Source organism: Argentina anserina, chromosome 6, assembly GCF_933775445.1.
Source record: "Argentina anserina chromosome 6, drPotAnse1.1, whole genome shotgun sequence".
Classification (NCBI taxonomy): domain Eukaryota; kingdom Viridiplantae; phylum Streptophyta; class Magnoliopsida; order Rosales; family Rosaceae; genus Argentina; species Argentina anserina.
The window spans coordinates 1,766,781-1,793,488 of NC_065877.1; the positions used below are offsets into that span (position 1 = coordinate 1,766,781).

Here is a 26,708-nt window from a genome sequence, read left to right on the forward strand (position 1 = left end):
TCAATCAAGGGACCCCAAGTCAAAGTTTTACTGCAAGTCATTGCCAAGTGATCAATCGCTTGCTTTTGATCAAAATCCAACATAAGCTTGGTTATCCATTTCGAGCAAAATCATGTCTACAAACTTCTCCAACAGAACTTCGTTGTTGGCATGTAGAATTTTGGAAAGGTTTTGTCAATCTTACATGTCCTTCTTCCGAGTCAGAGTCCAAATCCATGCCTTGATTCTTCTGATAATCAAAACGGTAGAGGTCCTCCCCATTCTTATTGTGCATGGGACGAACTGTGAGGCCATTGAAGACCGTTGTAGACGGCCTTTGAAGTTGGAGACAAATATTTTGGAGAGCAGTCATTTGGTTCTGCAAGACAGTGAAGGTCGGTACGGTGCATCTCTCAATGCCAATACTGAAATGTTTGTTGAATTTCATCCATATTCAATCGAGCAATAACTTAGGGTTGTGTGGAGGTCAATGACGAAGGTGAGGTTGTGAACGACTGTTGTAAGTAGTTTACCATTACTAAGCTGGAATTTTGGAGGGTTAAGCTGTTCTTCTTTCTTCACTATCTTTCGTCATATGCGCAGTGAGGAAAGTTGATAATGGACATGTGCCAGGTTGTCATAACAAAAGGAAAACTCCAAGATTGATATATAACGTTTAACTTACTTCGTCAACTTTTTATTTGAGATACATTTAATGTTAGAGAACGAAAAGTTCCATGAGAATCAAGGTACATTACAAGCAAGAAGTGCGATGAACAAAGACGATGGTGAAAAACGTAGTCAAATCGTTATCTTTTGGTAGCTATTATCATAATATGTATTAGAGCAATTCAAGTGGTTCGGTCAAGTGTTAATTATATCTCTCTTTTGATGACTTTTTAAACTAATGATATCTTCTACTCGAATGTTAATTTTCAAAATGATTGATCGTCTTCAAGAATTAACGGCCGCTAAAATTAATTACCTTAATTTCATTATCGCGCTTTCATCATCTTCTTCTTCTCTACTAGTCATGTGGTCCTCCGTAGTCTTGCAGAATTTCTCATTTCATCCCCAACCTGAGGGATAGAGATCTCTAAATTGGTATGATGGCTCAAATTAGGGAAACCAATAGAGAAGCCTACCCAAAGAAAGAACTTATCTTTACTACTATAAAGCCAACACCCTTCAAAAATCATCAAATTATGTTTTGCCTAAAATACTATTTTTATTAAACACAATTACACAAAATGATTGTTAAAAAAATTAAAATGAATAAGTCTTAAAAAATAAATTATAACATGTAACGACAAATAAAATTCATTTTATAAGATGATAAGTGCGATAAATTAGCACATGTACCGCACGAGTTATGAATCTAATTTAAAGAAAAAAGATGTTGTAATATTTTTTGCATCATAAATTTATTAATATATTAGACCGAGAAAATGGTAATATAAATTCATTCCTCATCTTGGAAGAAAGGGAGATTAGAGAGTTGTCGGGTTTTGACTTGAAAAAAAATTGGAGAGATCTGCTACTCCTTTATATTTGTCTGAAACAACGCCAATAACCCACACCAAAACAAAACCCACACTTCACATATCTTACCAATCCAACCAAACTAATTGATGTTTCATCTCCTACCCTGTTTCTCACAGTAAGTTTCAACTCTACCCTGTTTTTCTTTCTCTCTCTATTTATATGAATCACTTTCTCTCTCTACCAGTCTGTCTGTCACTTTCCTTTCTTTCGGAAATTCATTTATTCGTTCAACTCCTTCAATACCCAGATCAGGTTTCTGACCCGTGATTGAATCTTGGAACATAACCCAGTTCTTTTTTTGACTAAAAATTCAACCTTTGAGCTAGTTTTTGGTGTTTTGTGTTAGTTTGGTGATTTTGATTCTTGGGTTTTTGTTAATCGTGTGCATTTCTGTGCTTGGTTTGGTGAACAGGTTGATCCATTGAAGTAGTTGGGCTCAATTTTGTGATGATGTTTTAGTTTAAAGACTGGTTCTTTGGGGTTTGTGTGTTGTAGATTTGATTAGGGTGTTTAGGCAATTTGGTAAGTTTTGTTAGTGATTAGTTTAGGAGGAAGAAAGGTAGATTTTTTTTTTAGTCTTTTGTTGTGTAAAATGTTGAGAGATGAGGCTTAGATTCAAGAATGGGGTGTATAATTAGCAGAGAAGCGCCCTCAGGAGTTGAGACTGCGTCTAAGAGTGTGAGGGAGGATTTGAGTGTGGAGTCCAGTAGGAAGGTAGATGATGTTGTGGTGGCCAATGTAGATAGTGAGGTTCAAGTTGTGGGTGAGGTTGTTGTTGGTGGGGATGAGGCTAAGAAGGAGGAGAACGGCCATGAAAGCCAGCGGCCTCCGAAGGGGGAGAGAAGGCGGTCCAAGCCAAACCCGAGGCTGAGTAATATGCCAAATAAAGCCCGTGGCGAGCAGGTAGCTGCTGGGTGGCCTCCTTGGCTGACGGCTGTGTGTGGGGAGGCACTCAATGGGTGGATTCCACGGAAAGCAGACACCTTTGAGAAGATTGATAAGGTGTGTTTCCTTATTCCACTTTCTATTTCTGGACAAAGATTGATATTGTGATTCTGAAACTGCTTAATCTGAAGTTTAGTAACTGTGGTTTATGGAATTAGTGATGTTGTTATGATCATGTTCAATGAAGGGAAAATGTATAGGCTAGGTCATTTGAGATGCATTGTTCAAGAACTCCTTATTTGGAATGTCTCTCATAAATGGTGTTGGCCATAACAAATGTTGCAGAGTGTCAGTTACTTTTTGTTCACATGCAAATTTTCTAATGGCTTTGTGCATTGCTTGCTCTTCATGTCTCTACTTTCTGTTGTGCTTTGAGTTTGTAACTAAACTTATATTTCCTTTTCTCTGATGTCAGATTGGGTCTGGAACTTACAGTAATGTGTACAAAGCTAAAGATATGTTGACGGGGAAAATTGTTGCTCTAAAGAAAGTTAGATTTGACAATTTGGAACCCGAGAGTGTGAAGTTTATGGCTAGGGAAATCCTAATTTTGCGGAGATTAGATCATACTAATGTTGTGAAGTTGGAGGGTCTGGTCACTTCAAGGATGTCATGTAGTTTGTACTTGGTATTTGAATATATGGAACATGATCTAGCTGGACTTGCTGCAAGCCCAGATATTAAATTCACAGAACCCCAGGTTATCCAGCATTTCCCTGAACTTCCATATCCGATCAACACCATTCACTACATGTTTGGTTGTTTACTCCTGTGATATTCTCTCAAATTGATGCGCACTTCACATTTCAGGTCAAATGTTATATGCATCAACTATTATCTGGACTTGAGCACTGTCACAACCGCGGTGTGCTTCATCGTGATATCAAGGGATCCAATCTTCTGATTGACAACGGTGGAGTACTTAAGATTGCTGACTTTGGATTGGCTTCTTTCTTCGATCCAAAGCACAAGCATCCCATGACTAGTCGGGTGGTTACTCTGTGGTATCGGCCTCCTGAGCTTCTTCTTGGGGCTACTGATTATAGTGTGGGTGTGGACCTCTGGAGTGCCGGTTGCATTTTAGCAGAGTTACTATCTGGGAAGCCTATCATGCCTGGCCGCACTGAGGTAACTGGATATATTTGTTTTTCCGTGCTTTGTCCATTTGTGAGTTTGTCTAATATGGTTATTGCTTATGTAGGTTGAACAACTCCACAAAATATACAAACTCTGTGGCTCACCTACAGATGAATATTGGAAAAAAGCAAAATTGCCAAATGCAACTCTATTTAAGCCCCGAGAGCCTTACAGAAGAAGCATAAGAGAGACTTTTAAAGATTTTCCCCCTTCAGCACTGCCCCTAGTCGAAAGTTTACTAGCAATTGATCCTGCAGAGCGTCAGACAGCCTCAGCCGCATTACATAGTGAGGCAAGTTCTAACACTATGACCATCTTCTGTTCAAAAAAAAAAAAACTGTTTTCACAATGTTTCTCAATGGTCTCCTCTTTTAAGGTTGCTTTTTAAAGATACTATCTCTTTTAACAAACTCCATCAACCAGAATGCATCTTGATTTCATGTCATACTAGACTGTATTCGAGGTTCGCATGATGTCAGGGTTCCCTTGAAAATCTATATCTGTTTTCAAACGCGATCAATTAGAATGCATCTAGATTTCACGACATACCAGTATGTATTCGAGCTAATAGAAAGAGAAAATATTGTAATGTGTTATCTTATTGAGCCTTTTTGAGTCAGGTTTTTCAAATATGTGACCTAGTATGTGGTCTTTAAACAAACCGTTTGCATGCCTGGTTGTGTGGTCCTAAGTCATGACTATTTTTATGCTAACTAATGATGTGTTCTGTTCATAATTTTGTCAACTACCATCATCGATTTTGGGTTACATAGGCTACTGTGTTTTTTTTAATAAATATTTTTATAGTCTCACCTTTGGATAAATACACTAAGTGTTCTTTTGTTTTTTCTTTCTTCATTCTTCATTTGCAGTTTTTCATGACAGAGCCTTATGCTTGTGAACCTTCTAGCCTCCCACAGTATCCCCCAACAAAAGAAATTGATGCAAAACGTCGAGATGATGAAGCTCGTAGGTATGGATTCTATGCATGCATCATTGAGGCTGAGAATAAGAAATTCTGCTATATTAGCTTTTCATTTATGTTGCTCTGAACTAAATGGCATGACATCTTAAAATTTTGTAGAAGTTTTTCCTTTGTAACATTAGCATATAAACATGTATCATGCCTCCACATTGCAATACTAGTTGAAATGAAGGAAAAAGTTAGCATTTCTTACTTTTATTCTGGTACTGTGGCAGTAGAAAAAAGTTGAAACTCTTACTGTAGCGTGCACAAATTACTTCTTAAGGAATGTTATTGCAGATTATTTGAAGCTGTATCTTGCAACTTTTAGCTAGTGTATGTAAAGTTAGGTATAATGTGGAATACCTGACGAGTAAATTTTTTTTCTTACACTGTAGGATTAGAGCTGCTGGTAGAGCCCAGGCTGATGGTACAAAGAAAACACGTATACGTGAACGTGGTCCTAGGCCCATGGCAGCTCCAGAAGCCAATGCGGAGCTTCAATCTAATATCGATGTATGTTTAATGAGTCACTTATTATCTTCCTTTAACTTAATACTCTGTTACACATGCATGCTTTTATCATACACTTTACTAAAAAAAATTTAAAAATAAATGGCCCAATTATGTAAAGATTACTGCAACTCTGTAAGATATCTGGGGTGCCTTACACTTAGCTTAACCATTGTGGTTGGCCGCTGCATTGCAGTCTTGGCTTATTTATTTCCCACACGTAAGTTTTGTTTAGTGTTCTCCGAATCACTACATACTTGCTGATAACTTATCCATGTGATCAAGCTTTATTTCATTTGGTCTAGGTTTTGACTTGTACGTTTATCTGTCATTTTGATTTGAAACAGAGAAGGAGATTGATTACACATAATGCCAAGAGTAAAAGCGAAAAGTTTCCTCCACCGCACCAGGATGGGGCAGTTGGTTACCCATTGGGCGCTTCTCATCATATTGATCTTGCGCTTGTTCCTCCTGATGTCCCATTTAGTACAACCTCATTTGGTTATCCTAAGGAAGCAATACAAACGTGGTCAGGTCCCTTAGTTGATTCCACTGGTCCAAGAAGGAAGAAGCATACCGATGCCCGGGAATCTTCAAAATCCTTTGTAGGAACTCATAAAGATAAACATCACGATGCACGTAGAGGAAAGAAAAGTGCAGCTTAAAATTGTGGAGAACATAGTTGATAACTGTTGGGTACTTCTTCCAACTCTATACAAAGGAAGACTTGTTGCTGCCAGACAAAAGTGAATTTATTGGTCCCAGCTTCTTCTCACACAGTACCATTATTTCATTAGAGGTGTAGGGGTGAAATCTTCAATTTTTTTTTTCTGTTATAATCTTATCTACATTTGTAGCCCCCTTCCTTCCCAGGTGAGTTTTCTTTCTTGGAGACCCTGGTTTGAGAGTCGGTGGCAGCACATTGCCTGCTATGCGGCGCCTCCTGGAGCTCGTCTCCAATGTCCTCTGTGTTTTCCTTCTCTTCCCTTGCCTCTGGTTGCGTCTCTTCCCTCCTTTCTTCAGTTGCTCTCTCCCTCCATCTCCCTTGCCTTGCCTGTATCTAGTTTCATCTTGAGCTCGAATCCTTGCCTCCTAGGCTTCTCTGGCTCGTCTTTGTTTGGGTTCCCTTTCCTCGTAAACTTTCCGAACTAGTTACTTGTCTTTTCTGTGTGTTGTGTGAAATCTTGTGAACGAGGTTATCTGGTTCTTTTCTTCTGGAGATATCATATTCTTTTCTTCTGGAGATATCAGATTACTTTCCTTTCCAAAACCTTTGTATTGTTCGTTTTTCAATGAATGTTTTTCTACATATTCCCCCATCTTTTACAAGATAGTGATATTTTTTTTATTCATTTTCAATTTGTTGGAGGGGGATTCTAGTTCACCTCCAAAGTTGCTATATAAACCTCCTATAATTTTTGTAAAAGTTTATTTCCTATTTTACCCCATATGAACTTAGAAGAAAATATGTCGTAGTCATGTACTTATCCCATTGATTTTCTTATTCTTTCAACTTGCTCAGCTATTTGATCTTTCATAGCCACCAAGACCTGAAGAAAGAACAAGACGTTGATATTAGACAATGTATACAAATACCCAGCCATCCCAACATCAAAATGAAAAGGACTCGTACCTTCAGGATATACAAAGCTCAGCAAGAGCCAAATCAAAATTATAGTTGAAAATGGTGATAGTGCTCATAGGATTTTGGATTGGGTAAGAGAAAAATAAATATTTAGTCCGATTAGTTGAATGGGGTATTATTGAATTAGAGTTTGAAGAGGCAAACTCTTATCAAATTTAGTATTGATGATTCTTACTTGCCCAGCAGTATATATTGAATTATAATTTATCTTTATGGGTTGGAAAAGAGTGTTGATCGAGGAGAACAAGACGCCTAAAGGTATTTCACCATTTTTTTCTTTCAATTGTTAAATGGAAATAATTTTTACAAAAATTAAGGGAGGTATAAATAGTAAATTTTGAGGTGCAACTAGAACCACCCTTTGTTGGATGGTGAATTGGTGGGAGATTATGTATTTGTTCATTCAAAGTCTTTTTCTCCTCATTTTTTAGTTTTTTATGACAAATTTAAGTTTTCTGGCCAAACCATCGATAAGTTGGAGGTGGGTCAACTTATAGAGTTGTTCATTATGTCACTTTCATTTATGTATCGTATTACATATGTTTTAAGAAATTTTGAATTTTTGAATTTTGCTCACCAAAAACCACAATAACAGTTAGTTTCTCAATCGACAGTAGCAGCTAAATTTATAGTCGACAGTAGCAGGTGTATTCTAAGTCGACATTAGCAACTAGTTTTTAACTTGACAGTAGCAGCTCGTTTTTATAGTTAACAGTAGCAGTTTGTAATAACCCGATTTTTCGGGACGAGTTAATCGACTATTTCTAAAGTTATAAGTTTTCGAAAATATGAAATCGTGTTCGTTCCATTTTGTAACGTCGGGAATCGAAAACGAAAACGTTATCGGAACGCTTAATTTGAAAAACGTTACGTTTCCGTAACAAATATATCGACTTTTATTCCGTCGATCGTTGATGAAAACTTTCTTCACGAAAGTTGTAGAGCTCGTCGATACGAGTGCGTGGACATGTGACGCGTTTGAATCGGACATCGGAGGTGGAAGTTATTAACGATGTAATTTAGTTTCCGATTTAGAAACGGGTATATATAGAACTTTTTCTGTTAGGGTTTCCAATTGTGGAAATCCATTTCTTTCATTCTCTCACCGCCTCCCTCCTTTCCCCTCTCCTCTCTCTCTCCTTCGGTCCTCCCTCTCCCTCTCGACCCGAGCTCCTCCTTCTCCCTCTCGACCCCGAGCTTCTCTCTCTCTCTCTCTCTCACTCTCTCTCGGACCGAGCTCACTCTCCCTCATTTCTTTTCTCCTTCTGTTTTTCTTCCTTCACCGAGACCACGCCGTCTCCTTCTCCTCCGCCTAGCGCCACCCTCCGGCGAGCCCAACACACGCAGTACCACCATCTTGATCGCCTTTTCATCCTCTTCCAAGCCATGTTCCTCGATCATCCGTTGCACCCACGAATTGGTGAGATTTAAATCAAGGCAGTCGAACACCACCGAGGAAGCTCATCACCCCGGCGGATTTCGACGATGTTTTCCTTCCTCCTTTGGGTGAGCTTGCCTAAACTATTCATACCCAATCTAATGTTTATTTCAATTTGATGAACCAGGGACTAATCTCTCTTGTTCCTCCCCTTTTTCTGGGTTCATCACCGTCGGTACACCACCATCACCGTCACCCTTCTTCTTGTCGAAATTGAGAGCTCCTCTGCCCCTAATTGATCTAAAAGCAATCACAGCCATCCAAGGGACAGTGGCCATGAAGAAGGAGGACTGCAGCAACTCGGATTGGAGTCAAGGACAGAGCAGCATCCTCGGCTTGCATTTTTAGTTCTTCAGGTGGCAATTCCGCTCCTAACCCTCTAATTGATGTTTTTCAGTTCTTGTGAAGGCTATATTGATGTTGTGTACCGAATTGGAAGTGTTAGATTAAGCTTTTGGAGGCCGGAGTAGTGATCGGAGACAATGGGGTGAATTCCCCTGTTTTTACCATTTTACGGTTTACCTTTTTACCATTTTACTGTGATGTGAAATGACAAAAATGCCCATGGCAGAAAAGTTACTGTTTTACTATTTACTTTTACGGTTTTATCCTAAAATTACCATCAGTAAAAGTAAAAAGTAATTTTGTAAAAGGGTAATTTAGTAAATTTTATTTACTGAATTTGTATTTACATTTAAATCGTACGTATACGTACAGAAATACGTATTAATATTTATACGTACAGAAATACGTATTAATATTTATACGTACGGAAATACGTATTAATATTTAATACGTACAGAAATACGTATTATTATTTATACGTACATAAATATGTATTTAATATTTATACATACAGAAATACGTATATAATATTTATACGTACAGAAATACGTATTAATTGAGTATTGTACAGTAACCGTGAATAGTGAACAGTGAACAGTAACTTCGTATAACCAAAATTGCTGAACAGTAACCGTTTATTACTGTTTTGGCATTTAAAGGTTTACGAAACGATTCTAAATTCTTTTCTTATTCTTTTAAGGTGATCGTTAAATCGAGGAAAGGAATTAGCATCGCGAATTGTGGAATTACGCTCAAGTCAATAAGGTGAGTAAAATCTCACTGAATTACGAATCTACCCTCGAGGTGATTCAACATTTTTGCAAGCGTGTTTATTTAATGAATTACAACATGTATATAATTTGGTGGACTACATATATACAGTATAATGGTAATAAGTACATATATATATATATAGTTCATTAAATTACATACTGTTATTAATCCATTAAAAATAGTCATTTAGGTGACAGAAAAATTGTGCATGTGTGTGATTTAAATAGTACGATATGATGTGAGATTATCGTACTTAATTTTCAGGTGTTTATGAAATATGACATGTATAGGATATAGTGGACTATGTATATATTGTATAAATGGTAAATAAATACGGATATATATAGTTTGCTATATAATATACTGTTATGATTTTTATTGTGGATATATCGTGAAAGTTTTAAAACGTACAATATGATGTGTGATTATTGTACATGATTTTATCACGAAGAATGTGAAATATTGTGATTTGTCTTCGGACGTGATGTGTGGTACAATATGATGTGAGATTATTGTACATGTGAGGCAAGTCGGAACCTAGCCTTTGGCCGGGCGAAAGTTACGATACAGTTAGAGCTCTAGTCTGTCTGCCATAGTACTACATGTGAGGTAACGGGTGGTTATCTGCTCATGAGTACTCAGTTTGTTTGGATGTTGGGTAGCGGGTGGTTACCCAATATCAGCTTAGTACGGCATGTGAGATAACGGGTGGTTATCTGTTCATGAGTACTCAGATTGTTTTGGATGTTGGGTAGCGGGTGGTTACCCAATATCAGTTTAGTACTGCATGTGAGGTAACGGGTGGTTATCTGCTCATGGGTACTCAGATTGTTTTGGATGTTGGGTAGCGGGTGGCTATCCAATATCGGCGGTGTATTACGAGAGGGGTAACAGATGTGTACCAGCGTTCTTGGTACCCGTATTATAAATGCATTTGGGTAACCAGAAGGGTTACTTAATTTCTCATGAGCGCTTCGTTTTCTTTGGGACAACCAGATGGGCCGTCCACTGACTCATGAGTGCATTTATATTTGTTTTGATTGTGGATTTTCATATATTTTGATATGCGAGTTATATATTTTCATTTTACTCATACGAGCTGTAAAGCTTACCGGGTTTGTGTTTACAATCCCGGTGCACCAATTCGATGGTGTAGTGGATAACTCCGCAGGTGTGGATTAACGGGAATTGACGGACCGCTCAGAGGGCTTGAGGTTAGTTATCTCCAGCTTGTGTGACTATTTTGTGAGAAATTGTGAGGATTATTACATTTCCAACTTACGCAATGTAAATTATAAATTTGGGTTGTAATAATTGGTTTTCTGAGGTGTATTGAAAACTCAGTGATGATCCGCTGTGCACTTAAATAATTTCATTTTCATTGAGATTGTTATTGGTGTTCTAACGACTTTGAGATTTTGAGTTTTTAGGCTCGAAATTTTAGGGTCGTTACACAGTTAGTTTTTATAATCGACAAAGCAGATAATATCTCCATTGATACGGGTAAAAGAGGGGTAAAAAATAAATTATTTTATGACATGTGGCAACTTGCCATCATTTAGTCATTATTTGTAAATTTTAGTTTTTATTTGATTTATCAAATTAAATAGTGAGTTATTTATAAACTAAATTATTGTCTAATACTTTTGAGTAGTTTGTTATTGTTTTTTTTATGTAACCAATGTGCATTATTTTCGAAGCATGAGATTAGTAATTTAAGTTCAGTTACTATTTGCATACTTTCGCTCTATTAATAACAATTATGTATCTCTCATGTATCTATTTTCGATACTCTAAGTCTAAGATATCATTTGAAAATGTCTAGCCAAATCTTCACTGTTACCCCTTCTAATATTTCACTCCTCCCCCACTTTATTGTGTGCGTGGTAGTATAGCTCAACTCCCTAAGAAAAGAATATAATCAAATTCTTTTGAATTAATTTATTTTTAAAGAAAATTAATAAAAATATAAATAAAGAAAGCCCTCAAATAGAGTAAAGGTGGCATTAACCTCAAAGCGTTCTTTTCTTCTTTTTAAACCGCCACTAAAACACAGCTCTTCTCTCTCTCTCTCTCTCTCTCTCTCTCAAGCTCTTCAATCTCTCTCTCAGCTCTGTAAAACCCTCACTCTCTCTCTCTCTCTCTGACGATTGAGGCTTTGGGATTCAGACCTAGAAATGGAGGCGAGCATCAACGACAGCAGCAACCTAGCTTGCCGCGTCGCTGCAGCGATTACAGTCTCTCTCGACTGGACCTCCACTCCCGACGCTCGCAAAGCCGCCGTCGCTTTCCTCGAATCGGTACTCTCTCTCTCTCTCTATCTCTCCCTCACTCTCTCTCTCTCTCTCTCCGAAGTTGTGCTTGATCATAACTGTATATGATTTTGGCCTCTAATTTGTATCTGTGGATTTTAATTTTGAGAATTAGAGAATGATTAGCTTTTTAAGTATGTAAATTAAGGTCCTCGGATATTATTAATACCAAATGATATGAAGACTTTGTGTGAATTATGAATTAATCACATGAATTTGTTAACAGCTTCGAAGAAATGAAAAAATTATATGAAGTGTTGTTGGCAGGCAATGTAGTACTTAGTTTAAGCAGCTGATTATGTGTGGTATTGCTATTGTTGTTATGTCTCGATGATGATTCATTATTTTCTGTTTGAATTTCGCAGATTAAAACCGGAGATGTGCGAGTTTTGGCAAACACAGCGTTCCTTCTAGTGAAAAAGGATTTCTCTAGCGAAATTCGGCTGCATGCTTTTAAAATGTTGCAGGTTTGTGCTCATGTGCATGTTTTTTTTTTCCAGTTATCTTAATTTGTTTGATAAGTATCTTAATATTAGGTTCAGTTCATTTGGAATTTAGAGTCAACTAGTCCTATGTGTGTGATACTTTTTTTCCCCAAAGTAATGTTAGGTTCAGTCGTGTTGTTGTCTAGGAACTCAGTACCTTTAGCGAACTAATTGTGGTTATTAAGCAATCTAATTTTTATTTTTTAAGCAATTATTATTCCTACCTGTTTGGGATGCTAGCGGAGGAATCACGGACATATTCCTGTGTATGCCTAGTGTTCAAAAAAGAAAAGAGAAACCTAGGTTGCCTGATGGTTGAAATAGAATGGGAGATCCATTAATCAATTCCCTGATGAAGTCACTATTTTCTGTTCAAAAGTGATGATACTTGGATGGTGAACGTGTTAAATACAGAAATTTCAAATTACTTTTTTCAGTTTCCCCTGGCCTTTTTTATTTTAGATTTGCAATCACACTTTCATATGTGTAGCTTGAACTTCTGTGGTAATTAAGTGGTCTGACCGGGATCTACATTGTTTGTGCAGCATTTGGTTCGGTTGCGGTGGGAGGAACTAAACCCTACAGAACATAGAAACTTTGCTAATGTCACTGTTGATCTAATGTCTGATATTGCAAATCCTAGTGAAGAGTGGGCTTTGAAAAGTCAGACAGCGGCACTAGTTGCTGAGGTTCCAACAGCATTTGTTTTAGTTCTGCTTAGAAATCCAATGCTCATACATCTGTTATAACACTTATTTTTGTTTCTGTCACAGATAGTCAGAAGTGAAGGAGTAGATCTTTGGCAGGAACTGCTTCCAACTCTAATTCCCCTCTCTGCAAAGGGTCCTATACATGTAAGTTTGGTTCCAACAATTTCAAGTTGTTCTTGTAAGACATGCATGGTTATCACCTTTTTTACTCATATTTAAATTAGGCTGAGTTGGTCTCCATGATGCTGAGGTGGCTTCCTGAAGATATTACTGTTCACAATGAAGATCTTGAAGGTATCCCCCAATGTGTTATCTACACTTCCTTTTTCATGTAACTTGGGAATATGGTGTTTGTGCACGTGAGTGTGTTGCTTTTTCTCTGGATTTATTGCGGTGTGTCTTACCCTGATTCTGAATGTAAATGCAGCTGATCGGAGAAGGCTATTATTGCGTGGGCTGACCCAATCTTTACCAGAAATTCTACCTCTATTGTACAATGTATGCATGACACCTTAACTTCTAGTTGAAGTTGCAAATGATGACATCACCATAATGAATTCCATCGTCTCATGCAGTTACTGGAGAGGCATTTTGGAGCTGCCTTGAGTGAAGCAGGGAAACAACAAGTGGATCTTGCAAAGCAACATGCATCTGCAGTAACAGCTACTTTGAACGCCATAAATGCATATTCTGAATGGGCTCCGTTGCCTGATCTTGCTAAATATGGTATAATTCATGGGTATGGTATCCTTCTTTGAAGTTTTGCTGAATCTGATTTGAGACCAATGCATTTGTCTGTTTCTTATCCTCTCTCTCTCTCTCTCTCTCTCTCTCTCTCTCTCTGTACAGATGTGGTTTCTTACTCTCTTCACCTGACTTTCGTCTCCATGCTTGTGAATTTTTCAAACTTGTTTCTGCAAGGTATGCAATTGTATTCTTTTAATAACTTTTTCACTGTTCTATATGTTGTAAAATATGGTTTTGCCTCTTGTTAATACATTCCAATGACAGTTGTGTTACTCTGAACTATGACTTGCAGAAAGAGACCTGCTGATACATCCACTCCTGAATATGATTCTGCTATGAGTACTGTCTTTCATATTTTAATGAACGCCTCCAAGGACTTTTTGTATAGCTCTGGGTTCATTGATGAAAGCAATATTGAGTTTGCAGAATATTTATGTGAAAGTTTGGCGTTTTTGGGTTCAACTAACTTGCAATGTATCGTGGGTGATAGCACCACGTTTCCTCTTTACTTACAACAGGTAACTATAATTATCAGCTATATATTATGTGTGTGAAAGCTACTGGGATGATATGTTTTGGTGTGCTTGTGGATAAATATCAAACTCCACAGAATGAAGCATTGTTGTGGACATAATTTGCAGTCATAATATTATGAACTCAGAGAAAAAAAAATCATTTTGCTAATACATGTGCTCAAATGGGGTTAAGACTCTACTGGCTATACTGGAGCTTGCTTAACCATATCTGTATCAAGTTTCTCAAGAGGCAGCTGTCCTGTTTGTGTTTTAATTTGCGTGTGGTTATCAACATATGAATCTGTGTGCATGCAACCTGTCTCATAGTGGATATAGCTTCACTTTGTCTTGGGGTCCTTTTGCATATTCACTGATAATCTCTGAAATCTAGGTTTAACCAATTGTATACGGTACTTGTAGATATACATCTGAAACCTAAAAATTTCATTCAAGCAGATATTACTTGTTAATTGATTATTGAAATATAAATCTAACATTGTTTTCTCAGATGGTCAGGTTTTTTCAACATCAGAAGCTAGTCCTTCATATTCAATCTCTCCAGTTTTGGCTGGTATGGCTAAAATTTCAAATTGCTTACATCATGTGTAAATAATGCATATATGCCAGCATATCCTTTTTAATCATAGTTCATTCTCAGGCACTCATGAGAGAATTGATGTCTAAGCCAAAGGCTGCTGTACACTCAACACCTGATGGTTCTGACCATGTTGATAAGGAAAAGCTGAAGATTTTGACTTTTATGAATGATGACATATGTAGTGCAATTCTGGAGGTATCGTTCCAACGATTACTCAAGAGAGAAAAGATTCTTCACGGAACGTCAATTTCTTTGGGATCATTAGAGTTATGGAGTGATGATGTTGACAGCAAAGGAAATTTCAGTCAATATCGCTCAAAGCTCGTAAGTATCTCATAAATAAAAACCGAGTATGTTTATTTTTCTATCTTCGTTCATGTCTCTGTTAGAGAGCACCAAAGTTCATACAACGTGTGATTTCTAGTAGGCTTCAGTGATGGATGGGTCCATTCTTCACAATGTTTTGTTACCTATGTCTCAGATAGATGAGCAGTCAAATGACCCTGAAAGTTGACTCATCTGTCATGTTATTGTGTTGTCTTGCATTGTGAAGATTGCTTTTGTTAATCAATGGGTTTGGGAAGAGATTACTTTCTTCATCTTTTTAGTTGTGGCTATAAGAGTAGTTCAGTTGGTCTTCCTTGTTCTCCACTGATATATGATCCTTTTGCAGTTAGAACTGATCAAGTTTGTGACCTCATACAAGCCTGTGATAGCCGGTGCCAAGGTTTCTGAAAGAATTGAGACAATCATCAAAAGTCTCTTGCTTTCTCCAACGCCTGCTCAGGTTTTTTGACAAGCACTTTCTCAATTCCATTTACCATCTTTGGACCTGTCAGCTGTTCTTGTCTCTTGAATGATTTTTTTTAAAATTAAATTGCAGGACGTACCTGTGATGGAAAGCATGCAGTCTGCTCTAGAAAATGTCGTGAGTACTATTTTTGATGGATCAAATGAAATTGGTGGGGTTAGTTCTGAAGTTCAACTGGAACTATGCAGAATATTTGAAGGTTTGGAAACTTATTTATATCTTGCCAGAGCTTTAGCTTTTATATCTTGAGATTTTGTTAAAAAGCGTATTAAATCATTAATTGGTCTTGTAGGTTTGCTTCAGCAACTTCTCTCTTTGACTTGGACTGAACCATCCCTTGTGGAAGTACTCAGTCACTACTTGGATGCAATGGGTCCATCTTTGAACTATTTCCCAGATGCAGCAGGCAGAGTCATCAATAAACTTTTCGAGCTTCTAAACTCACTTCCATTTGCTGTTAAGGTAAATTTCGGTTGTCTTAGTACACTTAGTCATTGTACTTTAGTGAATCTGAGACGGCAAGTTATGTTTGCAGGATCCCTCTACAAGTAGTGCACGATATGCAAGGTTGCAAATCTGTACGTCGTTTATTCGTATAGCCAAAACTGCTGACAAAAGTATTCTTCCACACATGAAGGTGACTTTCATTTATCTGAATGCCTATGCTCTGTGTACAAGTGTTGTTGTACATTAAACTATAATTGGTAGTATAGAAGACACAATTTTAGTTTAAGCACATGCAGTGACTTTTGTCTATTGGATGCATATAGATATCTACTTCCTGAGTACAAGAATAATTATGCTTAAGACCTTATCATATATGCCAGTAGTATAAAACGAAAAAGGCCTTCACTTTAGAAAATGTGCTTTATGGCTTAGAAATCTCTTACATACTACATATTTCAAACAGTATATCTCTGCCTGAGTAACCCAACAATTGCTAGAACTGCCCTTTTATACACATTATTATGTTAGGCTGAGGAGAATGACTAGGGATTTATTATATTATGCTGAGGAGTGCATGTTGACAAATTACTGTTCAATCTCGGACACTCTTTATCAGTTTTTTATGATACCTTTTGAAAACTTGTAGACATTATCCATTTTGTCAAATTACTCCTGCTAAAGAATGATAATTTTGATTGCTCAACTTACGAAGGGTTGAACATCCAAGTGTATGATGAAAAAACAAAAGTTTAGCCTGTATATACGTAGCCCACTGAAACATACTGAATATAGCTTAACTTAGTCCTTGGTTTATCATTTTATATGGATGTTTATGCAGGGTATAGCTGACACAATGGCATATTTGCAAAAGGAAGGTCGTTTGCTTCGTGGTGAACATAATCTTCTAGGCGAAGCATTTCTTATCATGGCCTCTGCTGCTGGGTAATGATTTTATTATATGAGCTGTATGGGTTTTTCCCTGTATTCTCCTTGATAACTGAGTCAAAAAAAATTTGGTGCAGATTTCAGCAGCAGCAAGAAGTTTTGGTCTGGTTACTAGAACCCTTGAGCCAGCAATGGACACAGATAGAGTGGCAAAATAATTATCTATCTGAACCACTAGGACTTGTTCGTTTATGCATGGAGACCCCAACTATGTGGTCAATCTTCCACTGTATCACATTCTTTGAGAAGGCACTTAAGAGAAGTGGAACCCGGAAATCACATTTGAGTTCACAAAACAACACGGCCGCAGGTTCTATTCCTTTGCACCCTATGGCTTCTCATCTATCGTGGATGCTGCCGCCTCTTCCCAAAGTATGCTTGTTGCTTGTTGGTTTTATTCCTGTTTCGTCAATGCCTATTTGCTGTTAACATGAATAATTTCTCTATGTTGTATACTTGTATATCTGCAGCTTCTTCGCGCTATACATTCCCTTTGGTCTCCGTCCATATCTCAAACCCTACCTGGAGAAATGAAATCTGCAATGACCATGAGTGATGTTGAGCAATACAGTCTTATTGGTGAAGGAAACCCTAAACTGTCCAAGGGTACATCACCTACATCCACTCTCACCATGAGTAAGGAAGGATACACAGAGCCAAATGAATCAGATATACGAAATTGGATGAAAGGGATACGAGACAGTGGGTATGTCCTTTTTTTTTTTTTCAATTACATACATCCTGGTAAATTTCTTATAGAAATTGGAGGAAAAGGCTATAAGCTGAGGAATGCTCCTTTCTGAGGTGCATGGACAATATTAACAAAAGGAAAACTCAAATAGTATTAAATGATGATAACATTCTATATCCCAATTCTCATAATTACTTGGAGAAAGTAAGCTTGTGTTTGCTTGATGTGAAAAATAACAGATTTGAATTTATGGGTTATACAATATGATTTTTTTTATTCCAAACTTATCAGTTATTACTTTTTAATTGGTGGGTATTCTGCTCAGGACAATATGTTTATTTTTGCCACAATTTGTTAAAAATTCTCTCCCAGATTGAACAAGTTTAAGAGAACACTGTAGATTTTGTTATCTATTACTCAGGATATTTTTGTTAAAAAGCTTACAATAGAATTCTTGGGGAGGTGAGGGTTTAGATTAATCTAGATTCCAGAAGGTAGTATATAATAACCTTTTACGTGAGCTTAAAAATTCTTTGAGAAAGTTTCCTTGTTGATTAATCATCCATCTGGGGTTTTTTCTTGTATAGTTCTAACAGCTTTGTAAATTTAGGTACAATGTATTAGGCCTGGCAACCACTGTTGGAGACTCATTCTACAAATGTTTGGACAGTGATTGTGTTGCTCTAGCTTTGGTAGAGAATATACAGTCAATGGAATTCAGGCATATAAGGCTACTTATTCATTCAGTTTTGATTCCTTTGGTTAAGAATTGCCCTGTGGATTTGTGGGAGGTTTGGCTGGAAAAGCTGTTGCAACCCTTATTTCTACACTCCAGTCAGGCTCTTAGTTGCTCATGGTCCAGTCTTCTGCATGAAGGTAGAGCAAAGGTTCCGGATGCCCATGCCATACTTGCTGGAACAGACTTAAAAGTAGAAGTAATGGAAGAAAAGCTGCTTAGAGATCTTACTCGAGAGATTTGTTCACTCCTCTCTGCCATTGCTTCTCCGCAGCTGAACACTGGGCTTCCATCTTTGGAGCACTCTGGGCAAATCAGCCGAGTCGATCTATCTTCACTCAAAGCGTTAGATGCTTTCGCATCAAACTCTATGGTTGGGTACGTTTGATATTGTTGGTTGATAATGTTTCTTTGGATTTTCGGAGCTTTGTATAATCTTTTTCTTTTTACTATAGTTTCTTTGTCTTAATATGGTGCTTTATATGCAGTTTCATTTTAAAGCACCAAGGTCTTGCCCTTCCAGCACTGCAGATATGTTTAGAATCTTTTAAATGGACTGATGGTGATGCCATGCCAAAAGTTTCCTCCTTTTGTGGTGCTTTGGTTGTTCTGGCTATATTTACAAATAGTATGGAACTCCAACAGTTTGTCTGTAACGATCTGTTTTCTGCAATTATCCAAGGTTTAGCCCTTGAATCAAATGCTTTCATCAGTGCTGATTTGGTTGGTCACTGTCGTGACATATACATTTATCTTTGTGATAGACATCCCGCTCCTAGGCAGGTTAGTTAAGTTCTGTTGTACTTAATCATATTCAGGGGTTGCTCAAGTTATATTGATAACTTGCCAGAATTAACGTGCTTGCCCCTTCTTTAAACCCAGGTTCTGCTCTCACTTCCCTGCATCAAACAGCAGGATTTGCTTGCTTTTGAAGAAGCTTTGAGGAAGACAGCTAGTCCTAAAGAACAAAAACAATATATGAAAAGCCTGCTGTTATTAGCTACTGCAAACAAGTTAAAAGCACTTGTTGCTCAGAAATCCGTAAATGTTATAACAAATGTATCAGGTAAGCTCCTCTGACTTGACTGAGAATTATGTTATGCATTTTATTTCCTCTGGATATAAATTTACTAGCATGCTTTAATCTTATTTTCAGCAAAACCTCGCAACACAATCAACATTGCAGGAACCATAGTTGATGAGGGGGAGCGTATTGGACTGGCAGCATTATCATGACGTAAATGTGTTGTTTTTGTACAAAATTGAGATCAACTAAAAGAAGGAAATCTGTATCGACGACTGATGAGGTTAAAAGCCGTTTTGGGACAGAGTTCTACAGTACAGTTACATCGGTTCTTGCTGACAAGTTACATATCTCATAGAAGCCTTAATACTTAGAAGTTCCTTGACAACGCCATATCTTGCTTGTAACTGGGTTTTGTAACTGATATATCTCTTCGTATGGAACTTACCGAGAGAGAGAGAGAGAGAGAGAGAGAGATTGTCTAGCTCGCTGTTGCTTTCTTGTTGGTAGATTTAACACTTGTTGCGTGCATTGATCATGGTCATGAACTGAGGACAGGTAAACAAATGATCCAGTCTTAGACCCAATTGCACTGCTCTCCTCAGTTTAAAATTCCCGTTGCAAAACTTGCATATCCATATCGAAAATGATTTACTGTGATATCTCGAGTTTGCCCAAGTAAAAAAGAGATCTTCACTTCTGTCTCTGTCGATTCTCTTTATGACTAGCTGGTATTTTGGCAAAGCTGGTGGGAAATTCTTGGTAGTTTAGTAGAAAGCTTCTACGTGAGCCATAGTTTATACTATCAATATATTTCAGGTGCAAGTGCTCTAATATTGCCATCAGTAGTTTGGCATCAATATCATCAACTACTCCTTGATCCCTTCAATGGTCTAACAGTCGTTGTCATTGTTTCACGCACTTTTCCAGTTTCCACGTACAGCTTTGAATAGTAGCTGGAGAAGGAATGGTAAGTAGTGAAAGTTTTAGTACAAAAAGAAAAAGAAGGGTAAGTGTTAAAAAGTTTTACGGATATGTGCACAGTGCACCGGTGTGACAAAACTAGTTCATTTGCTTCTACGCTAATCTATTCTCTCTCTAAGACTTCTATAAGTTTCCGCAAAACTCGTGCAGAACCTGCAAATGGTGTGGTGATCGTAATTGTGGTGGAGCTGCTGGCTTTGGAGAAGGTGCTTGTGGGAAGCTGGTAACAACAATGGGCCCTGGAGGCGGCGGAGGACCACATGGAGGACCTGGTTGGGGTGGCCCTGGCCCTGGCGGTCCGCCTGGTTTCTTTGGTGGCTTCTGTGATGTTATAGGTTCTTGGTACGCAACTATATTCACTTTAGCTACTTGGCTTTATGTGTTCTAGTTATGAATCTATTTTTTTTTTGATTAAATGTTTTAAATCTTTTCATCTTCTCCTCAAGAGATGGATAGTTTCGACGTCGCATCACTTATACTTCCTTTGTGTTTGAGGTACTGCTAGATCGATCAGGTAGAACATTGAAAAATCAGAAATGCATGCATGTTATGTACTTCGAATGAAATTAATGCCTACAATACAGGTCTCTTAAAACTATATGAATATGATTCATATGCGCAGACAAAGAATAATCCTATCAATCATATTCAAGTACCCTTTCTATAATGAAAATGATTCTTATTTGATTAGCTATGTATTAATCATTTGATTCATTTCCTTTATATATATTCTGGTAATTTGTGTCTCCCTCTAGTTTGATTGGTTGATTGTTTAATTTGATTCTATAGTTATATACTAAATGGCCCTATATATGCATTTGGCTCTTATAGTTAGACGTACACTTGATCACAATATGAAGCAAATTAAGATACATGAACTGATGTGTTGTAATAACCCTAAATTTCAATACATTATTTGATTCAATTTGAATTTTATAAAGTTATGAATTTCAGTTTAAATGAATATAATTGTTTGCAACTTTACGGAACGGAAACGGAAACGTTATCGGAACGTTTGATTCGAAAAACGTTACGTTTCCGAACGATTATATCGACTTTTATTCCGTCGCTCGGTTGTTAAAACTTCCTTCACGAGAGTTGTAGACCTCGTCGATACGAGTTCGTGGATATGTGACACGTTCTAATCGGACGACGTATGTAGTAGTTATTAACGTCGGAAGTTAGTTTCCGATTTGGAAACGAGTATATAAAGAACATTTTCTGTGTTAGGGTTTCTATTTGTGGAAACCCCTCTCTCTCTCTCTCTCTCTCACGACTTCTCTCTCTCCCTCTCGACTCTCTCTTCCCCGAGCATTCTCTCTCTCTCTCTCTCTCTCTCTCTCGCACCCCCCTCTCCCTCACGACTCGCCACCGCTCTCCCTCCTCAGGGAGATGGGTCGCATCCCCCTCCCCGATCCTTTTCTTCTCTCCCCCGAAAACCCTCTCATCCTCTCGGCTCACCAACGATTCGCCGCCCTCCGAGTACCGTGCTCCTCACCGACGGCAACTGCGGCCTCACCACCACGACGCGACCACCCCACGAGCAAGGCGCAGTCACCAGCGACGTCGTGAAGCTCGGCGGGACTCGGGATCCAAACACAGTCGATCTGATCCAACCAACGAAACTCCAACAACTTCAAATCGTGTTTTAGGTATGGGTTTGGTTAATTCGATTGTTGGATTGCTTGTTGGTGTATTTGTGAATGTTTTGGGGAGGTTTTGAAGTAGATCGGAGGAGGGGGAGCGGAGGAGGAAAAGGAGGAGATACCGCCGCCTAGAGGCGGCGCGTGAGGATGCTAGGGATAGCCTAGGAGTAGTCGGAGGCTGTAGAAAGGAAGAGGGGAAGGAGGGGGAGAGTTTGGGCACGGCGGTGTCGTGACACGCGCCGTAGTTAGTGTCGGCGCATGTGACCCACGCGCGGCCTGCCGGCGGGTGGCGCGTGTACCCCACGCGCCGCCACGTGCGGCGGCGTGAACAGTGTTTCCGAGAAGGGTATTTTGGTAATTTACTTAAGTACGGTAAATGTAAATTTTATTTACGTACGGTAAATGTAAATATAAATTACTTTCAGTAAATGTAAAAAAGTAATTTGTAAAAGGGTAATTTAGTAAATTTTATTTACTGAGATTGTATTTACATTTAAACAGTATTTATACGTACAGAAATGCGTATATAGTATTTATACGTACAGAAATACGTATATAGTATTTATACGTACAGAAATACGTATTAATTGTATCTTGTACAGTAACACTGAACAGTAACTTCGTAAAACCGAAAATTGCTGAACAGTAACCGATTATTACTGTTTCGGCATTTAAAGGTTTACGAAACGATTCTAAATTCTTTTCTTATCTTTTCAAGGTGATCGTTAAATCAAGGAAAGGAATTATCTTCGGGAATTGTGGAATTACGCTCAAGTCAATAAGGTGAGTAAAATCTCACATATTTACGAATCTACCCTCGCGGTGATTCAAGATTTTTGCAAGAGTATTTAATAATGAATTACAACATGTATATAATTTAGTGGATTATATATATATACTGTATAATGGTAATAAGTGCATATATATATAGTTCATTATATTATATACTGTTATTAATTCATTAGAAATGGTCATTTTGATGACGGAAGATGGTGTATTGAGCATGTGTTGTGAAATATGACATGTATAAGATATAGTGGACTATATATATATTGTATTAATGGTAAATAAGTACGAATATATATAGTTTGCTATATAATATACTGTTATGATTTTATTGTGATTATATTGACCATGTGATTTGAATTGTACAATATGATGTGAGATTATTGTACGTGATTTTTAACATTGAGATTGTTAAAATGTTGATTTGTCTTCGGACGTGATTGGTACAATATGATGTGAGATTATTGTACTTGTTTGGCAAGTCGGAACCTAGCCATTGGCCGGGCGAAAGTTACGATACAGTTAGAGCTCTAGTCTGTCTACCTTAGTACTGCATGTGAGGTAACGGGTGGTTATCTGCTCATGGGTACTCAGATTGTTTTGGATGTTGGGTAGCGGGTGGCTATCCAATATCGGCGGTGTATTACGAGAGGGGTAACAGATGTGTACCAGCGTTCTTGGTACCCGTATTATAAATGCATTTGGGTAACCAGAATGGTTACTTAATTTCTCATGAGCGCTTCTTTTCATATTTCTTTGGGACAACCAGATGGGCCATCCATTGACTCATGAGTGCATTTATATTTGTTTGGTTTGTGGATTGTCGTATATATATTAATATGCGAGTTATATTTTGATTTTACTCATACGAGCTGTAAAGCTTACCGGGTTTGTGTTTACAATCCCGGTGCACCAATTCGATGGTGTAGTGGATAACTCCGCATGTGTGGATTAGCGGGAATTGACGGACCGCCCAGAAGACTTGAAGTTATTTATCTCCAGTTTGTGTGAGTATTTTGTGTGTGACTATCTTGTGAGTTTATTGTGAGGATTACGCAATTCCATTTGTTATAATATTGAATTATAATTTGGGTTGTAATAATCGGTTTAACTGAGTTGTATTTTGAACTCAGAGATGATCCGCTGTGGCATTTTAAATGATTTCGATTCGTTGAACGACTTTGAAATTTTGAGTTTTTAAGCTTGAAATTTTAGGGTCGTTACATGTGTTTTCTGTTGTTGATCGGGTTCTTTTGCAGTGTAAGCTTCTTATGTTGCTGCTGGTTGCTGGGGGACTGCTTTGGCCGCCCAGGAGGGCCTCCAGGACCCGGACGACCACGTGGACCACCACCTCCGTAGATGGATGATTTCAACTGAGATGCGCAGGCGATTTCAATCCGTTTTCTGTTATCAGTTATCAGTTATCTCTATTATCTGTTATCTGTTATTTGTTACCTTGGTTGCCTATCTAGTATCTACCATTCTACCATGTTAAACGCTGTGATCAGTAACTTTTGTATAAGATATTTCAAGTTCATTGTTCGCATTTTAATTCAAGTGCGTATCGTATTAACTGCTAAGCAAATGGAGAAAATCTGCAAACTGACGATCCAGCATGGCAACAATTATATTTATTTGCGTGCCCAGGATCTGACTTCTATATGTCGAGCCCAAAATTTCCACAAGCACATCTGCACATACCTGCAGCAAAAGAAAAAATTGAAATCACACCATGCCTATTACCTACACCACCATTTTCATCGATCATCACCGCCACTCTCTTTGCAGCAACTACTGTACAAGGGAATGTGGTGGTCTCTCCTGCACAAGGGAGTCGATCTGCGTCGAGGGTAGTGGGGAGAACGTTGTCGACTTGATGGGATGGAACAGAGAGGACACTGGGAAGCACACTCACACTCCGCCGGCTGGTGCCAGGTGAGGGGACTGATAGTCTCCAACCGAAGGCTGACTAGGAATGGAGGACTGCCCAGGGGAACTTGCACGTAGAAGAGATTTGACGGGGTTCCGGTTATAGGTACATCGACCGGGGTTTCGGAAAGGCTCAGGAGTAGGTGGCTGACTTTGGGAGATTTGAAAACGGGGCTGGCCAAGCTTGGAAGGAGAGACCATCACTCCCTTGTGCAGCACTTGCTGCAAAGAGAGTGTTGATGATGATCGATGAAAATGGTGGTGTAGGTAATACGCATGGTGTGATTTCAATTCTTCGTTTTACTGCATGTGCTTGTGGGAAGAAGGGGATATTTATAGGCATCAGCACAGCTAGTTCCTACATGGAGATGTCAAGCTAGAATTCAAGATCGAACGATCAGTGTAGTTGTTGGTACTTGGTAGTAAAGTTGGTGGTGAAAGGCAAACCCTAGTACGTCTTCTAATTTATTCTGCTAATTAATCTGGGATTCTCATAGTCGTAGGCATGAAAATTTCAGATAACGCGCGGTTAGGACTATCTCAATGACTGTTAGAGCCCTTGAAGGGTACCACTTTTCTCAAACCAGTCAAACGTATCGAGCTCGCTAGCTAGCTGTACAATTACAGGGGGATGACTTCCACCCGATTCAAATATGACCGTCAGTTTACATTTCACAAAAACAGACAACAAAATGGAAAATTCTATGGTATACAGCAGCAACATCCACCGCACATCCACCAACAAAATGATCCCTGATCAAATACTCTTCCAATTGAGCGAAAACGCCACCATATGCTAATAATTTTAGAGGAAAATGTATTGTTGCCTGCTAGCTAGCTAGTTTCTTTCTTTCCTTCTTTGTTTTGTTTTTCTTTTGTTTTGGGAGGAGAAACTCATAATAAAGTAATTGGTACATTGAATTGGTAGATTATATTCGCAAAGATAGTATTGGTTGGTGGATGAAACCTATTAATTTGTTTCCAAATCTAATAGTTTGAAAACTCATCTTAATAATCAAGATATTTGAAATCTGAGATATCAGGAATTCAGAATTAGCTAGCTTATTATGGAACTTTGCAGCTGTAGATAGACGAATACGTATATACATATGGTGTTCACTTATTTCTTTATATATAAGTTTGCCAGATCACAGTGACAAGGAAATTGATAAAAAGGGAGAGTTGATTATAACATCATCGACTCATATTCGGCCACATATACTGATCGATATACATATCACATATATGCAAGTACCAAGACTTAGCGCGTGCGTGAGTTTGATTTCGAACGTACACACGATCAATGCAACATCTGATGTGTTCCTACAGAGTACAGAGCCAAACTTGAGTATTGATGCAAGAAGAAAAGGAAGCTATATATTCTTTATTTTCCCCAGAAGATGCATATAAATGTCTAAGATATTATATATATTAAATTTATCGCAGTTAAATTAAACAACTTGAGTATTGTTGCAAGTCGATCTACTTTGTCGATCAAGTAGTCTATTCTGTCGATCGATAAGTATAGTGTGTGTGTGTGTGCGCGCGCGCGTGTGTCAAAGCTGTGTTGGCTTCGATTCATTACAATAAACTAAACTTCGGTTTTGTTTGGATAAATACTCAACTGTAGTGACAAATAAACTTCAACTAGTATACGTACCGAGAGAAGTTTACTCAAGTAAAATAGCTCCCTTACATTGCTCAATTATCAATTTATCATACATGATACACATATGTTCATATTGATCACATAATCATGGTGCATGGCATGGTGGCGCCGCTGCATTGATTATCGAGGGACAAGGGTTTTCCTGGTGGCGGTGGATAAACTGCTGAGATTGATTTAGAATAGATTAACAAACTCTTCTTGTTGGCTGGGTACGTGTTCCACCATATCTATAGGGTTTATATGGTCATTTCTAGTTGAAGGTGATTAGGTGAAGGAGATTACGTGCTTTCCTCCTTCTCCGTTGAGTACCCCGGCCCTAACAACCGAAAGCGAGTCCTAACTCCTAAGTACATCAAGTAATGATGATAATATGTATATATTTGACATT

The 26,708-nt window shown here is 38.2% G+C and overlaps 3 protein-coding genes across 5 annotated transcripts in view; 2 read left to right on the forward strand and 1 right to left on the reverse strand.

Annotated features, from left to right (window-relative positions):
- The window catches only part of LOC126800743 (elongation factor 2-like), a 138,644-nt gene that overhangs the window by 67,300 nt on the left and 44,636 nt on the right, over positions 1-26,708 (reverse strand). The window lies entirely within an intron of this gene.
- On the forward strand, positions 1,488-6,503 carry LOC126800751 (probable serine/threonine-protein kinase At1g54610). Of its 3 annotated transcripts, none has more exons than XM_050528160.1 (8): positions 1,488-1,639; positions 1,937-2,526; positions 2,885-3,169; positions 3,280-3,597; positions 3,671-3,898; positions 4,479-4,579; positions 4,969-5,086; positions 5,431-6,503. In XM_050528160.1, exons 2-8 carry the CDS (start codon positions 2,146-2,148, stop codon positions 5,746-5,748), a joined length of 1,749 nt encoding a protein of 582 aa, XP_050384117.1. In that variant the 5' UTR covers positions 1,488-1,639; positions 1,937-2,145; the 3' UTR covers positions 5,749-6,503. The 3 variants fall into 3 exon arrangements, with proteins under 3 accessions (XP_050384117.1, XP_050384118.1, XP_050384120.1); XM_050528161.1 differs by lacking the exon at positions 1,488-1,639 and adding an exon at positions 1,662-1,787; XM_050528163.1 differs by lacking the exon at positions 1,488-1,639 and adding an exon at positions 1,695-1,776.
- On the forward strand, positions 11,362-20,548 carry LOC126800740 (protein HASTY 1). The gene is made up of 23 exons (XM_050528147.1): positions 11,362-11,585; positions 11,963-12,064; positions 12,628-12,771; positions 12,856-12,936; positions 13,017-13,086; positions 13,220-13,290; positions 13,368-13,531; positions 13,642-13,713; positions 13,832-14,057; positions 14,563-14,625; positions 14,713-14,976; positions 15,326-15,439; positions 15,536-15,662; positions 15,756-15,925; positions 15,999-16,100; positions 16,749-16,852; positions 16,933-17,227; positions 17,326-17,561; positions 18,157-18,660; positions 18,771-19,065; positions 19,165-19,348; positions 19,439-20,276; positions 20,441-20,548. The coding sequence occupies exons 1-22, from the start codon at positions 11,463-11,465 to the stop codon at positions 19,516-19,518; spliced, it is 3,591 nt and encodes a 1,196-aa protein (XP_050384104.1). The 5' UTR covers positions 11,362-11,462; the 3' UTR covers positions 19,519-20,276; positions 20,441-20,548.

Excerpts from the sequence above, each read along its gene's own strand:
- LOC126800751 (XM_050528160.1), top strand. The coding sequence starts at position 2,146 with ATGGGGTGTATAATTAGCAGAGAAGCGCCCTCAGGAGTTGAGACTGCG. Across the intron at positions 2,527-2,884 it reads CCTTTGAGAAGATTGATAAG|ATTGGGTCTGGAACTTACAG; the intron begins GTGTGTTTCCTT and ends CTCTGATGTCAG. Across the intron at positions 3,170-3,279 it reads TTAAATTCACAGAACCCCAG|GTCAAATGTTATATGCATCA; the intron begins GTTATCCAGCAT and ends TTCACATTTCAG.
- LOC126800740 (XM_050528147.1), top strand. The coding sequence starts at position 11,463 with ATGGAGGCGAGCATCAACGACAGCAGCAACCTAGCTTGCCGCGTCGCT. Across the intron at positions 15,926-15,998 it reads CACTTCCATTTGCTGTTAAG|GATCCCTCTACAAGTAGTGC; the intron begins GTAAATTTCGGT and ends TTATGTTTGCAG. Across the intron at positions 19,066-19,164 it reads GACATCCCGCTCCTAGGCAG|GTTCTGCTCTCACTTCCCTG; the intron begins GTTAGTTAAGTT and ends CTTTAAACCCAG.